At 38.2% G+C, this 15,943-nt stretch overlaps 3 protein-coding genes and 1 long non-coding RNA gene across 4 annotated transcripts in view; 1 reads left to right on the forward strand and 3 right to left on the reverse strand.

The window, feature by feature from the left end:
- The window catches only part of LOC126868517 (plastin-2), a 45,172-nt gene extending 37,199 nt beyond the window's left edge, over positions 1-7,973 (forward strand). Inside the window, exons 2-4 of the mRNA XM_050624035.1 lie at positions 3,118-3,548; positions 4,422-5,640; positions 6,414-7,973. Coding sequence (XP_050479992.1) covers positions 3,118-3,548; positions 4,422-5,640; positions 6,414-6,611 — 1,848 coding nt within the window. The 3' untranslated portion in view covers positions 6,612-7,973. The remainder of the gene's footprint in view (positions 1-3,117; positions 3,549-4,421; positions 5,641-6,413) is intronic.
- A 2,066-nt stretch (positions 7,974-10,039) lies between these two features.
- Positions 10,040-12,632, reverse strand: LOC126868524 (uncharacterized). The gene is made up of 3 exons (XM_050624071.1): positions 12,465-12,632; positions 10,820-11,490; positions 10,040-10,427 (listed from the first exon to the last, which is right to left on the reverse strand). The coding sequence occupies exons 1-3, from the start codon at positions 12,493-12,495 to the stop codon at positions 10,200-10,202; spliced, it is 930 nt and encodes a 309-aa protein (XP_050480028.1). The 5' UTR covers positions 12,496-12,632; the 3' UTR covers positions 10,040-10,199.
- A 440-nt stretch (positions 12,633-13,072) lies between these two features.
- Positions 13,073-15,555, reverse strand: LOC126868525 (uncharacterized). Its single transcript, XM_050624072.1, has 3 exons — positions 15,388-15,555; positions 13,970-14,625; positions 13,073-13,412 (listed from the first exon to the last, which is right to left on the reverse strand). Exons 1-3 carry the CDS (start codon positions 15,416-15,418, stop codon positions 13,179-13,181), a joined length of 921 nt encoding a protein of 306 aa, XP_050480029.1. The 5' UTR covers positions 15,419-15,555; the 3' UTR covers positions 13,073-13,178.
- Positions 13,542-13,963, reverse strand: LOC126868531 (uncharacterized). Its single transcript, XR_007690626.1, has 2 exons — positions 13,815-13,963; positions 13,542-13,709 (listed from the first exon to the last, which is right to left on the reverse strand). It is a non-coding gene; the product is annotated as an uncharacterized LOC126868531 (long non-coding RNA).
- Positions 15,556-15,943: the final 388 nt, after the last annotated feature.

Here is a 15,943-nt window from a genome sequence, read left to right on the forward strand (position 1 = left end):
CTGTAAAGCAGATAAGTACAGAAGACAGTATAATAGTATCTATACTTATCTAAAGTCATCTAATACCTAAACTTATTTCCTGTGATAATGTCGACATTTAATTCTTTTAACGTTTGAAAACACTCGAAGATAGGTATTTTATTCGCGTCGAATATTCAAGTTCAAAAATTTAGACACACAACGCTTTGATCCTATTGAATTTATAAATCGAAAATATGAAACGATCAATAAGATTTCTATTTATTTATTTATCGGATCGATCGACACGACATTTCCTGTTGATAGTGGCTGGTATCGTTCGATGCTTCGATATCCGTAAACACATAGACATTTTTCCGTTAAATACTAATTTGATCCGCAATTTTCCCAATGCTGTTGCCACTCGTATCGCTTATCCTCCGAGCCTCTCAATTAACGAATCGCATAAGATAAGCGATAGCATCCAGATAAACAATCTGTTACGCCACTTTGTTCCGCGATTTGGTATACAAATGAAGTTCCGAATAATTGGAAAATCGTTCGATATGACTTACATTATTATGTCATTGTATCGATAAGGTGTCAAGTTATCGTATGAATTTCTTTTCTTGGCCGTTCCTTTTTATCGAACATCCGATAACGGTGATAACAAGCGAGTCTAAATGCAACATTCAGTCCCTCGCAGCATCGTAACCCGGTTTGATCATTTTTGTCGGAGCGTGTTACCTTCCACGTTCTCGTTCCTCTACTCTTGCCATGGAGCTCCGCGAGATAAAAAAATGGGACGTTCTCGAGGAGTTCTCGAAGGATTTCTCTTCTTTTTTCAGCCTAGTAAGTAGCTTCAATCGGTTTTCCGTCGAGTTACGCCTTTACGTAAGCCGCTCGAGTGTTCGCGAAGCGAATCGATCAATCGTTGGGCGTGAAAGGTACGCCACGATCATCTGCCGGTCCATTTTTAACCGTCGAATCGGATTTCTCGACGAATGTTCGCGAAAGAAGTGTGAACGGTAATGTGAATCGAAAGTGTTGTAAAATAGCTTGGGCGGATTGTAATTGCGCGTTGAATCATTCGTTGATTTATCTGTCGTGTAGAAGTTTATCAGTGAATTCCAAGAATGGAACAATATTACACCGAATGAATTTAGAAACTTGCGAATCAAGATGTTGCGTTCGAAAGTTCGAAGAATCTCGTGCGTTAGATCTGGAAAGTCGAACGTCCGAATCTTCGAAAAGGAGATTTATTTTTTTCTTTCGCCAACGTTGAACTCCTCTAGGTAATTTTCATCACGCAAAATCTCCAAGTATCTTATAGTAAGTTTGAATACTCTGGGACCTGTGTTCTCAAAAATCGAAACTTGTTTTCTCTTTTTTTTTTTTTTTATTCCTTAATATTTCATAATCGGAGAGATAAAACAGAATAACCAGATTCAGTTGTTCTTTTATATCAGTAGGTAGCGTTAGAGTAAGCGTGATGTTCTTTAATCTATGAGTATTCGAGAGAGTTAAAAGGCGATGAAAACTGTCTCGCGACGATAGGAGAGAAACGACCAACTCGATGAACGAAGAACGATTCAGTGGCAAGAATAAAATGGTAATTAGTCGATTGTAACACGGTTTCCCGCGAACTGGCATAAAGAACTGTCGATTAACCCCGATGCAGCTTTCCAAGAAGGCGCATGCACGACCATTCCTAACGTCGTCATTGACTATTGTTCTCCGTGGAAATTGCACCGCCTATAATCACGACTGCACACTTGAAAACTAACGACGAGACTTTTATTGCAGACGACCTAGATATCGTTGGTTGAAAGGCGCCGATGAAACATTATTCCCTCCATTCACACGTGCGATACGCTCGTGATTAAATGATCGGGGATTGGCCGAGCGTATGTCGAAGGGTTTCATTTTCCTCCAGAACGCGGTTGTTTCTCGGAAAGTTCCGCTACCGAACTCGCGTGAATTTTCACCGTATCTATTTCTAGTATTTCCCATTCGATTAGATAAGCAATCGAATTGTACGAAAGCCGAACTAAGAAAGTTACCGCGTTTTTATTTTCTTACTAAAACAGCGTGTACTTGAACCTGTTAATACGCAAATGATTACTAGGCGATGAATTTTTATGGGCACAATTAAGCTATAGGAATTTTCTGTTTTATATGTTTCGTGTATTTTTGTGCGTCCTATATATTCTGTACATTTTTACACCTTCAACATAAGCTATGACTTGAAAATTTCAAGGTCCGTGTTATTAAGAAGCGAAACTATTTTCCCGAATATTGCAACCGTCCGATTCGATTTCGGCGCTCGAAGTTTTCCAGAATCCTACTTTACATACCTGAAATCGCGATCCTCGAGAACCAGAGCTATTTTTCCTGAACACTGCAGTACTTCGATTTATCTCTGACATCCAACAGACATCCAAGAATCCTGCGACAGACCTGAAAATTTCAAGGTCCGTATTATTAAGAAGCGGAACTATTTTCCCGAATATTGCAACCGTCCGATTCGATTTCGGCGCTCGAAGTTTTCCAGAATCCTACTTTACATACCTGAAATCGCGATCCTCAAGAACCAGAGCTATTTTTCCTGAACACTGCGGTTCTCCGATTTATCTCTGACATCCAACAGACATCCAAGAATCCTGCGACAAACCTGAAGATTATAAGACCTTCAAATCCTGAAGAATCGAAATTATCCTTCCTCGACGGTGCGACTCTCTGATCCAGCTTTAACATCCAAAGATTCCGCAAATCCTGTTCTATGTACAAATCTGGAAATTCCAAGTCCCAAGGCTATTTTTTCCAAACACCACGACTCTTCGGCCCAACTGCGACGTGCAAAGAGAATCCTACGATAGATGCGAAAATTAGAAGATTCGAATCCTTAAGAGTCAAAGCTATTTTCTATTTAACGTCAACATTCTGCGATTTTGATCGGATATCCGAAGATTCCAAAAATCCTAAACCCGAGAACTGGACTACCCGAATCCTCAGCGACCGGAACTATCTTCCTGAATTCCGTGACTCTCGTATCCAGCTCATGCACCCGAACGCTTTACGCGCAAAAGCACGTGCTTGGCCTCTTTTAACCGCAGCCGGAAAGAGACTGGAAATCTAAAGAAACTTCGTTTCTGTTAGATCGACGAGAATGGGGACGGGTTCATCAATCTTACGGAGTTGCGAAGCGCCTTGGACATCTGTGGCTTCAAGATGCCCGGTTACAAGGTGCGTCAGATGATCGAGGAATACGACGACAAGCAGAGGTCGGAACACAAGGGACGACTATCCTTCGAAGAGTTTGAGAAACTCTGTAAAGAACTGAAGGCGAACGAATTGGGATCCACGTTTAAACAAGTGGTCTCGAAGAAGGAGAATTTAGAAACATTGGGAGGAATTTCCGAGGCATCCAGCGAAGGGACCACGCATTCTGTTAGATTGGAGGAACAGCTTGCCTTCAGCGACTGGATCAACACAAATTTGTCACACGATCCTGACTTGAAACATCTGCTGCTCATCGATCCGGAAGGCAAAACCTTATACGACAAGGTTAAGGATGGAATTCTTCTCTGGTATGTAATTTATATCTTCTATTATCTATATATGCATGTAACTTGTATAAAATAGGTTATTTATCGATACGTTCACGATTCTTTGATCTGCGTGATTATTCATAACGCGTGATTAGATATAATACATGTGTTTACAACGTGTGATTATATACAATAAATTACTTTCACTATGAACCTATCGATATTTCTATTTTTATTAGATTGGTTGGAAAATAGCGTTAGGAAATTTTCTTTTTACATTTACGATTTTATTCGAGGATTTCGACAAATCGCAAGTAATTACTATAGATTAAAATGTATAATTAGAGTATACAATTGCAATTGTATATTTTGATCTATAAACAGACAGTGCGATATTACCATTTGAATTAATCGCTGTTGAAAATTTCATTGATAAATTGTTCTGTAACAGGGAACATTTTAAAACTTGTACTTTGTACAAGTCGTATGGGAATAGTCTTTCTCAAGTATATCGATATCTGTTTCTTGTCTTTATGAATCTCGTTGACGAGATGAATGTTCGAAAATCGGACCACCTATAAGATGCAATATTAATATTTTAATAATAAAAACGAAAAATTCGACAGCGATGGAATAAGCGAATTATAACGCAGATAGAAGATGTTCTAGTAACTTGCTTATCTATAAGCAATATATCTAACAATGAATACTGCATGAAAGAGCAATTAATAGAAGTTTTATCCAAGATAATTAATTTCTTCCTTTCCGAAAAACATCCTGGTCGATCTAATAAATCGCTCAGCCTGTAAACACACGAATCCTTCTATTTTGACGCTCAGAAAGACAAATCCAATTATTATTTACCTAACTGATGAGAAATTGTACGACTAAAAAGAATGTCCTCTATTTCAGCAAAATAATCAATCACTCCTGCCCCGATACGATCGACGAACGTACCATCAACAAGAAGAACCTGACCCTCTACAAGAAACACGAAAACCTAACGCTGGCCCTATCGTCAGCCCAAGCTATCGGTTGCAATATCGTGAATATCGACGCGCACGATTTGACGAAAGGTTCGCCTCACCTGGTGCTGGGTCTTCTATGGCAAATTATACGTATCGGTCTGTTCAACCAGATCACCCTGGAAAATTGTCCAGGCTTGGCCACTCTGCTACAGGACGGAGAACGCATCGAAGACCTTCTAAAATTATCACCGGAATCTATCCTGCTCAGATGGGTGAACCATCATCTGGAAAACGCCGGTATAGCCAGGCGATGCCACAATTTCCATACGGATATCACCGACTCGGAGGTCTATACGTACCTCATCAAGCAAATCGCACCGAACACGGCTGGAGTTACTCTGGAGGCTCTAATGGAGCCGAACCACACCTCTCGAGCGGAAATTATGTTGCAACAGGCGGCCAAGCTGGGCTGCCGTAGCTTCGTAACACCCAGCGACGTGGTCAATGGCATATACAAGCTGAATCTCGCGTTCGTCGCCAATATGTTCAATAACTATCCTGGCCTGGACAAACCGGAAAGCAGCATCGAAGGCCTAGAATCCCTGGAAGAGACGAGAGAAGAGAAAACATATCGAAACTGGATGAACTCGATGGGCGTGATGCCTCATGTGAATTGGCTGTACTCCGATCTGGCCGATGGTCTGGTCATCTTCCAGCTTTACGACATCATCAAACCAGGCACCGTGAACTGGAACAGGGTGCACAGAAAGTTCACGAAACTGCGCAAGTTCATGGAGAAACTGGAGAACTGCAATTACGCGGTCGAGCTTGGGAAAACGATGAACTTCTCGTTGGTAGGAATCGCTGGCCAGGATATCAACGATGGAAACGCCACGTTGACTTTGGCTTTGATCTGGCAGTTGATGAGATCGTACACGTTGTCGATTCTCACGTCGCTGGCAGGCACCCAAGGTAGCACTTTGGTCGAGAAGGAGATCGTTCAGTGGGTGAACTCGAAGCTTCAAACGGCAGGGAAGACGAGCGGTATCAAGGGTTTCCAGGATTCGTCGATAGCCGATGGAAAGGTGGTGATCGATCTTATCGACGCCATTAAGCCGGGGTCTGTGAACTATGACCTCGTGAAGGAAGGTGGAACCGAAGAGGTGAGCTGTGGGGATTGTTGCTTTAAGGGAATAGAATTTGGTTGATTTGTTGGTTTTAAAGTTGTTGAGATCGTGAACGTCTTCAGTCAGAGTTCAACGAAGTCGTTTCTTGTTGCGAACTTTTCTCTCTGGAATGAACTCCTCACGGTCGGTGGAAAATTACAAACGAGTCTTCCTTAATATCGGAATATTTTTTGTATAGTTTCGAAATAATCATCGAGAAACTTGTGTTGATTTGCATAGAACAATTTGCCATTGTCTTAGAAAATATTGCAAGCCATTTATGGTATCTGTGGTATTAAATGACTTTAAAGACCTACAAAATGCAGCATAATTTGCCTGATATACGAACGTTATTTTCTTACTTACGTAATATAATATAACCTGTCCGAAGGTGAAGTTGAAAAAGATAATAATAAAATTTACATGAATTTCGATGTTTTAAATATACAATTCAAATGACAAAATCGCGTTTAATCTAGCTGCGGTCTTTGAATATTTATATCCGAGTATCTGTATCGTTTTAAAAATAGAAAGACCTGATGTTTTAAAAAATAAGTTACCGCGAAGTAGAAGCGAAAAATCATATACGCAAAACGATTCTTTCACATTTTTCACAAACCGAAGAGATTTGTATCAAAAGTCTAAAACCCAAACGATTCGAACATTCTGGAAGATGAACGAAACGAGACAAACAAAGCATCCAAACGATCGTTTCGCTTACACGAGATTAACGCACTAATTCACGCGAATTTCATTTTTTCTTAACGCAGAACAACCTGGACAACGCGAAGTACGCGATATCCTTGGCCCGAAAATGCGGCGCACGCGTGTACGCGCTGCCAGAGGACATAACCGAGGTGAAACCGAAGATGGTGATGACTGTGTTTGCCTGTCTGATGGCGATGGACTACATCCCCAATATGGATTCCGTGAAGCAGCAGAACAACATTGCGAACAACGGTCAATAATGTCGCGCCGCTTGCGATTCGTCCGCGTACGATGTTTTCGCTGTGCACGGCAGGAACTGTGTCGACTGAGCAACGGTTTGCGCGCCGTGTCTCTTCTACGAGCGTAATAATTGTATATACACCTAGGTTAGAGTAGTTTGTTTTCCAAGACCGGAGCGACAAAAAAAAAAAAAAAAAAAAAAAGAAAAAAGAAAAAAAGAGAAAAGAATGGAGAAGAAAGAAAAGGAAAGTGGAGAAATAGCGAACCGAGAGAAGGGGAGGAAAAAATCGCTTAATATAGAGAGACGACGATTTAAACGAACGCGTTCTTTTCACGTCGTCCGCTAGTTAGGCAGATACTTCGCAAGATTCGGTTTGATTCAGAGCATGCGACGAAAGTGATTTTCCAAATGGTGGTTTTTGAAATTTTTTTAGTAGATAGAGTGGAAGAAAGTAGAGGACAGATCGTCACGTAGACTTTTGCTAGCGAGCTTTCGGTAAGAATCGTACGAGGATACAAGTGGAAAGTGTTTGTCATGATCGGACGGTTCGGACGACGCTTTAGATAACAATTTTTTTTTTCCCCATTTTTTTGCGGAAAGGAAACATGTTTCGACGAGATATAATGTTGCTTATCGATCGCTGATTGTTCGCCGAGTATGTACCGTGCACCGTGGTTTGTGATATGGGATTTCTCCTTCTCCGAATGTTTCCGCAATCATATCCCTCGTCTCACTCTCTCAATATTTGTAACCGTGATCATTTTTTAGATTTGTATAAATCGATTTTGTAACGATGTCTGTCTGTCAATGGTATCGACGATAAGAGGAAGATTCGATACGACGATCACGATCTTATACGAAATATCTGAACGTTAAGAGACTTCGGTAACTCGAGGGGACGAAATAATTCGCGTATACCGGATATACGTGGCTTTCAAATTGTCGATTATATATACATATATACATATATTTACATTCTTAGATCATATATACATATACATTTGAGATGTGTACACGTGTTTGATACCGCGAGTGTGAAAATTGTCAAAACTTCACAATGACAATGTCTTCGATAGATGAGTCAATCGAGCGAGCAATTCAAACGAAACGAAACCTCTAGGAAAACGTTGTATCTGTGCGTCTAGCGAAAGAAAGAAACAACAAACGGCTTTATACGAAACTTATATCGCGAGGTACCATTTCCTAATGTTCATCTCTAAATAGATCGTAAAAAATTGTTCGTATCGTTTTCAGGTAAATATTTCATTTTCATCGAACGATACGTCTGAAGACGAATTATACGCGATATTTGGATTCGTTTAATAAAAAAAAAAAAAAAAAAAAGAAAAAAGAAAGAAAGAAAGAAAGAAAGAAAGAATAATACCAATCGAAGGCAACATACAAAGGAGAACGTATAAGAACTGAAACTATCGTCGTAAATTTGTGACTTGTCGAGCTTTTTTTCATTTTCGTGTTGTACCCAGTCATTCGCCATGATTTAACACGGTGAATACTATCGATGCGACGCGTGAACCAATTCCATATATCGTCGACGAACGAAATGAACGCACAAGGATCATTGTAATCGTGCCATTATAAATATCGAAATCGTAATCGTGATTGGATGCTTGTTGTAATATTTAACGATCGATTCCAACAAAACGTACTTACGTATTTAAAAAAGAAAGAAGAGGACGCTTTAACCTACGTTCTACAGCGAGCGACGAAACAACGCTGGTTCCTCTTGGTCGTACACGTTTTTTTATATTTGGCGCGCGTATTCCGACGCAACGAAGCGCACTCTGTAGCCGAAAGAGCGTGCGAGTTAGGTTCGTTGCAGACGAACTACGCGATATCGTTGCAATTTTGCATCGTACGAATCTTTTATCAACGCAGTTTCGCATCGAATCACTTTGCAGCGATATCGTACGATTCGACAGATTGATATTTCCAAAGCCATAACATTTCGCTGTTACAAGGAAATTAAGGAATCAATGGCTGGTGTAATCGAGCGACGCGAAGTTGTCGCAACTTCGCGTAGCGCGCCAAATTCGAACTTGCTACAGAAAATTCACGCGCCTTTCCAGTCGAACGATTAAACTGCCAATTCGTACATCGTCGATGCAAAATCGCAACGACGTCTCATTCGTCTGAACGTCTCATTCATTCTTTCGTAGTTGGAAAATGTCATTTGGCGATAGAAGCGAAAAGTCGATCGACCGAATCTACTTTGTACTTGTTGTACCGTCTTCTTTTCCTCTGTTTTATTAGAGAAGAAATTTTGCGCATTATATGCGACGAATAAGCGCGACGCGATCGCGAGAAACGACAAGTTTTAAGAGAACCTTGTCGAGAGCTTGGTACGGAAAGTTCAGCTTTTGGACGTTTTAGGGACCGCGCTGTGTATTCGAGGAAGAATCTAAGTGCATTTTCTACTGCGACTATACGACTATATGTTCTTTAGGTCTCAATTAAATCAAGATTAAAAGTCGATTGGTTAATCGATGAATCGTACGAGAAAAAGGATCGTACTGGGAAGATCGATCGTAACTTGAAAATGAAATATCGAACGTGCAATCCATCGATGCTTGGGGCATTCCTACGTGGAAACAAAAGGAAACAAGACAAGTTTCTCAAAGAAACAGGACACAAGCTAAGCGTTTCTTAATCGAGGATCAAATTATCCTTTCGATTGTTGGATGAAATCGAAAATCGCGCGTTACGTTATCCATTCCATAGATAACACTCGTACCAGGCTGCATTTGTTTCTGAAGTATCAGGATACGAAATTACATTCCGTGTATCCTGAGTCGAGATAATCGAATTCGAAGGACGAGAAAGAAATTTAGAAACGTTCAAAACGCTGAAGAACGCGTTTCGATATTCTCTTCTGTAATGTTCGCGAGTATCGGGACGTAAGTCTTTTAAAAGAGGGCCGTTTGCAATCCGAGCACCTAGATTTAAGATTTAGCAAGGAGAGAGTAATTTTGCTCTGTTCCCTAAGGCGAAACTTAGATTAGGAAAAGGAACAAAGAAAAAAAAAAAGAAAAAAAAAGAAAAAAAAGAGAAAAAAGAAGAAAGAAAGACACGCGTGGACGCGGGAGGAAGATCACGAATCACGTTACGCTAAGAGTTCTTTTTCCCTGTATTTTTGTTTTAATCGATTCGTCAATCAATTTCAACTTACAATGATCGCTGAACTAGAGAAAACAAATGTGTATACGTTTACATACACACGATATTCTGTGCGTACATGGACGTGTGTGGGTCACCGTAGATATATAATTTAATGTATCCGTAATTTAAATAAAAAGAAATTTATCTAATAAGATTTATGTAAGACTTTAAAAATGTAAATGTTAAACGCATTATTTAAGGTGAATGATATATGATGCTGATAAAATAGGATACATAATAGGAGAGATTGTAGGTATTTCGATACGAGACTATATTTATTGTCTTCCGTTTATTTTTTTTATCATAAATTGGACAAAACATTCTATGGTACATTAATATGTTGTCTGTTTTTAACTTACAGCTTGACGTCGACAGATTATACTTTGACTTTTTAATCTATAACTGTATTTCAAATTATCGCAAAAACCATTCATTTCGAAAATATCCTCTTCGTCTCTGAATTCGCCACGATGGTAGTTATCGATGAATTAGGAATTTCGAACAATTCTCGTTTGGCTGCTCGAATATCTTTCAGAGACAGACTTACGTATTGCATCATAGCCGACAGTTTCTTCTTTTCCGTGCCCAAAGTGCCCATCCTTGTTATCGACGAGACGAACTGATAGTCGCTCACGAAGACACGCGTAGTCGAACTCTCCTAGAAACGAGAGAAGAATCGTTATAGCGTCTAATTTTTTAATTGTCAAGTTTCTCGTACGATATAACTTTCTCGCATCGCAATAAAAGTGCAAAGAATCGCGAAACTAATAGCAACGTCAGATCTACGAAGAATTAGAAAATTGCAAGCATCAATTTCCAAGAAATTACGAGATTGCCAATAAGATTAAACTTACAAAAGTTACGGCTAATGGTAAATTTACAAACTGAGTTATAAAATTACGAAGATGAGATTTACAAGGAATTACACAATCGCAAATTACAAGGAATAATATTCGAATAATTCTAGAATAATTTCCACAAATTTGACGAAAGCTAAAAGGAAAGAAATTTCTTCTAAATCTTCGAATATCGTGGAAAATAGTCGCTCACTAGATGCGAATCGAGATCCGCTTCGACCACGATATTGGCACCATAAGATCCAAAGTAGAAGGATGCGTAGTAGCTGCAATTATTCAGATTGGTCGTCTTCTGGATCAGTATAGTCTCGCTGGGAACTTTGTTCAATCGTGGCAGAGATTGCAGATCGTATCTGTCGTTCTTTATCTTGTTCATCATTCTCTTGGAGGGATAGTGATTTATCGCAACCGTCACGCCACATTCTCCGATCGTCGTGTTCTCCGTAATGTGGAACGTTCCATCGGGCACGCCATTCAAGTTCACTCCGATATTAAATCGTTCGGCGATCAATTTAATATTATTCAAATGTTCAACTTCCACTTGATCGTTCACCGTCAAGTAATCGATGCCGTTCTCGCTGAATCTTATTTCGAATGGCTCCTCGCTCATTAGGTGTCTCGATTGTTCCTCTGGTATGTCGATTTTATTGTCGTTGGTGATGTCAATGCTTTGTCGTCTGACGTTTCCCAAATGACAGAACAATCCATCAGGGTCTGTCGGTCTACAGAAGAGGTTCATCACTGTGTAGTTCGACGTTTGAACTCCATCGTGGTTCATCGGAGTCGAAGTAACGTTCATCTCTACGTCGAACACGTACTCTGGTCCATATTTCCAGACGCTCTCGTCGACCGTCACCCGGACCACTGAAAAACGGTAAAATTCTCGAATAATTTTGATCGTTCGACGCACGTTAGAGTATCGTTGTTAATTCTTTCATACGTTAGATCAGTTAATTTCGTTCGTCGATTCTTTTTCCCTGAATTCTTTGAAATTTTTATTAAATATTCTGTTAGACACAGTTTTTATATAATTCAACGCAAACCCATGGCATTGCAAGTATTTATTATTCATTTTCTTGTATTTTATCTCAGTCGATTTATCTTTGATAATTTTTAATATATTCTACTTTTGCACTCGATACACTTGCTCCGATTGGTACAGTTATAGCTTCTAACTCATTGTCACACAGAATTCGAACTTTTCGTTATACACTTTAATTAGATTAGTTCTAGTTTAGACGATTTACTTCTCAGAATATTTAATAAATCTTGACGTTAATTCTCAAACACTGAACTAGGCTAAACAGCACTTACTCTAGTTGACACAGTCACGGTTTCTTCTTTCAACGCAAGCGGAACTCGAAATTTTTGTCGTTAGTTTCTTTTCACGAGTTATTTTAGTACATTTACTTTTTTTTTTTTTAACGATCTTCTCGATTTTAGGAAATTTTAATATTAGTCTCTCGGTTCAGACGTGTTAGATTATTATTAAAGCACATTCTCTACATAACAAAATGACGACGGAAGCACGAACAATTCTAATTTTTCCTTTTTATTTTAATATTCTTTCTAATTTGAAAATTTTATCAGCAAAACGAGTCGTACGTTATGAATAAGCGAATGAGCGAACGATTATACATAAATAGTTATAAATGATAAATAGTTATTTAATATATCGTTTTCAAGCGATTAACGCCTGTAGACGTTTTTTCATGCGCTAACGAAGGAAGTTACGATTTGCAATTAGTTATGAATTATCGTTTGCATAAGCAGTTCCTGGCCCGATTCAGACAGATTGACGATAAAGACATAGTTAAATGGAAAATTGGCTTACCGACCTAAGAAGAACGGGATTAATGAGACGAGCATGTTGTAGCACTGCTCTCAACTGGTTTAATACTCTTCTTCGGCTTGAAGGTCCTTTTATATCGCCGATATACTCTGACGACCTCGTCGTGTAATTTAATTAAGCCGTCCCACCACTGACGTTGTAATCGCAAATTATGCTACTTCGATCTGGGGTAACTCGCAACTCTCGAGATATAAAACGAAATTCGGGGTCTTATAACGTTTCCATTGATTCTACGATTACATCGTTTAAAATATATTTTCTCTGATAAAGTGCTTTCGAATAATAATCACAATCTTTGCAAAGAGTATATTAACGAAATTTCGATCGGTATATTTAATTTAATTTGCCCTATCATATGGACATTATTCCATTTAATAGTGATCAGCGTAATTTTAATTCGAATTTTAAAAATAAATGTAATTCATTTTTGGAAAGCAACTTGATAAGGGGCACAGTGTTTTCTACTATATCGACCGTAGCTAGTTTCACATTATCAGTTAAGCGAGATCGATCTCGGAGTCGTAGATCATCTTAACAGTACCAGATTCAAAAATCTAGTTATTCTTTCGAGCAATGAATTGTATTCGAGTTACATAGAGTTAAGAGATTTTATTGCATATAATTTGATTACAGTTCCTTTACGATATTTCTATCCTCCTATACGGAGAGTAACGTCAATCTTCTACGAGAGTTTTAATATCTAATTATTATTATTGTTGTTGTCCATTGCTTCTATGGGATGTAGTCTCTCAAATTTGTCGAAATTGAAAAACGGCAGTGGATCCGTAGCTGGTTTTATGCCAAGTAGTTTCACGGAAGTAATATCCTGCAGGGTAAAATTCCTTTTGGCTATGTTGTTCGACACCCTCTGGCTTATCCTAGTTTCACTCTCAAACGTGTTATTATTGATATACATTCTGCTGATATATTCGTCCTGGAAAAGATAAGCGTTAACTCTCTATTTTATTTACACAATAATTATCAGTAATCTGCGGTTTTTTTTTCGTAGTTATGGGAAAAAATGGAAAAAATATATAAAACAGCCGAAGCATAGTAAACCCTGTAACGTTTAGTTGGTAATATAATTTTCTATCTAAATTTCACCTTTTTAATTACATTCCAATTATTAGATCATAGAAATTCATATTTTTTTACGGACGCGATTAAAAGAAACGTACGCCTTGAAACGACGCCTCTTTGAACTTCTTAGATCCAAAGATAATAAAGTTTTCTAAAAATATAAACAATCTATGAAGTTAATAAATTTATGAAATTCTATAAAACGACCAAAGGTACATCTAATATTACGACAGTCGACATTTTCGACAAGACTAACTTTTAAATTGCTTATCGTACTTTTTTCGCTATGATCCTCGTATCACTCAACGTGCCATGTACGTTCTATGAATTTTCACGTTTTTAAATATCCCATAAATGCACAAACGTACGGCAGTCTACTGATTATAAAATTGGCTAATTTTTGACACATACAATTTCAAAATTCGTCATTGTTTTCCGCAATGTCGGATGACATCTGCTATTGCGTTTGTCTGTCCACTTCTCAAATACAACAGTCTTGTCCGTATTTCGATTTGGTAACGACATAACCTCCAAATTGTAATTCTGTTTCTTAGATCGATCGTAACTCTCCTCTCGGTTACTTCTATGGAGATCGTCAGAATCGTAGAACTCGTAAATGACGAACAAAGAGGAACAGTCGTTTAACGGGTAATCTTTGTCCCCTGCGTACGAGAGATACGGCAATACGACGTTCGCGTATTTGCTTAGATCTATTTCGGTGCTTAATTCTTTGAAGACTTTTCGAAGGATATTAAGTTTTTTTTTGTTGATCGCTGATGAAAATCCGATATTTTCGATTCCTCTTGGACTGAATTCTATTACAAATGGAGTTCCTATCTCTCCTAGTTCGATGTGACCTCCGCTCATATCCTCGACCGTGATACCTTCGAAATGACAAAGTAACTGATCCATCGATTTTGGACGACATTTTAGTGTTGTGGTTACGCTTGTTTGGAAGAGTGCATCGCCTAATAGACCATCGGACAATGCGTGTGTGATATTCACGTCGAACACATATTCTGGACCGTATACCCAGGCACGTGAATCGAACGTAGTGACGTTGGCCGCTAAATAAAGGAAATATCGACGAGATTAGTTCTTTTATCAGGGCCGGATCAACTCTTAAAAGTCATCGTATTATTCAAAATCATTTTATTTAAAATCACTAGAGTAAAATGAGATGCAATTGAGCGTTTTGTTATCAACGAATATTATTATATATTATATATATATATTAAATATATTATAAAGAATATTATATATATATTATAAAGAAGCGATGTATCGTAGTATCAGTTGTATCGTAGATGATCGTAAGAGTTTTGATCGAGATAAATAATTTTGTAAAATACGTAATCGTTTCTACTTCGTAAATAATACAGTGTGCAAGCTTAGTCTACATCGCTACGTGTTCTACTAAAAAAGAAAAAAAAAGAAAAAAAATATTAGGATCTGTACATATTTCAGAAACCCGAAGAAGATTGTAAGATGAGATCTCGTCGACGTAGAATTTGATTACTTTAGAGAACATTTCAATCAAAAATTGACTATTGACATTTGTAACATTAATTCCTGACTTAATAATAATATTAATAGGACACTTGGTATAGACGCAGCAGAAACATGATTCTAAATATCTGAAACCGATATAACGTATGTGTTTTTCGTTTTTGACCATCGAATCGATGTTCCTTCATTACAAATCGATAAGATCGATTCTTCAATGTTTCATGCATTAACGATGGGACCGGCAAAATATAAATTGATCTGTGTGAGAAGGTGTGCTAGTGTAGGCTGTAATACTGATTAAAATTAATTGGCTTACCGACCTAGAAAAAATGGGATTAATACGACGTGCATGTTGTTGCAACGTGTTTAGCCACTGGATTGCCCTCGTAGCAGTTGAAAGCTCCTTTATATCAGTGACAGTTCGCGCAACCGTGCTTGTGTTTGCTAATTCGATATAATCTTTGTCCTACGACGTAGCTCAACATGTATATATATATATATATATATATATATATATATATATATATATATATATAATATACACATATACATATACACAGGTATGCGTAATGCGCGTGTACATCGCATGTAACTTTCATGGTTTGACGATTAGGAGAGTCGTGGCAACTTTCATGAATTGCCATCATTAAACTGAACGCAACTGAACGAGAAAGAGATTCCTTTTAGACTATTCATCTTCGTTAAACTCTATTGACTGTTAAACTTCTGTAACATAATACAAAGTATTTTTTTTACTCTTTAATGATACTCTTTGATAGATGATAATTTTTTGATCGGTGGAAACTGGTTCAAAAATTGGTTTTCATTGGAAATAAAATTATACGATTAACGATGTGACCCAGTGTAAGCTGGCCG

Source organism: Bombus huntii, chromosome 8 (assembly GCF_024542735.1).
Source record: "Bombus huntii isolate Logan2020A chromosome 8, iyBomHunt1.1, whole genome shotgun sequence".
Lineage (NCBI taxonomy): Eukaryota > Metazoa > Arthropoda > Insecta > Hymenoptera > Apidae > Bombus > Bombus huntii.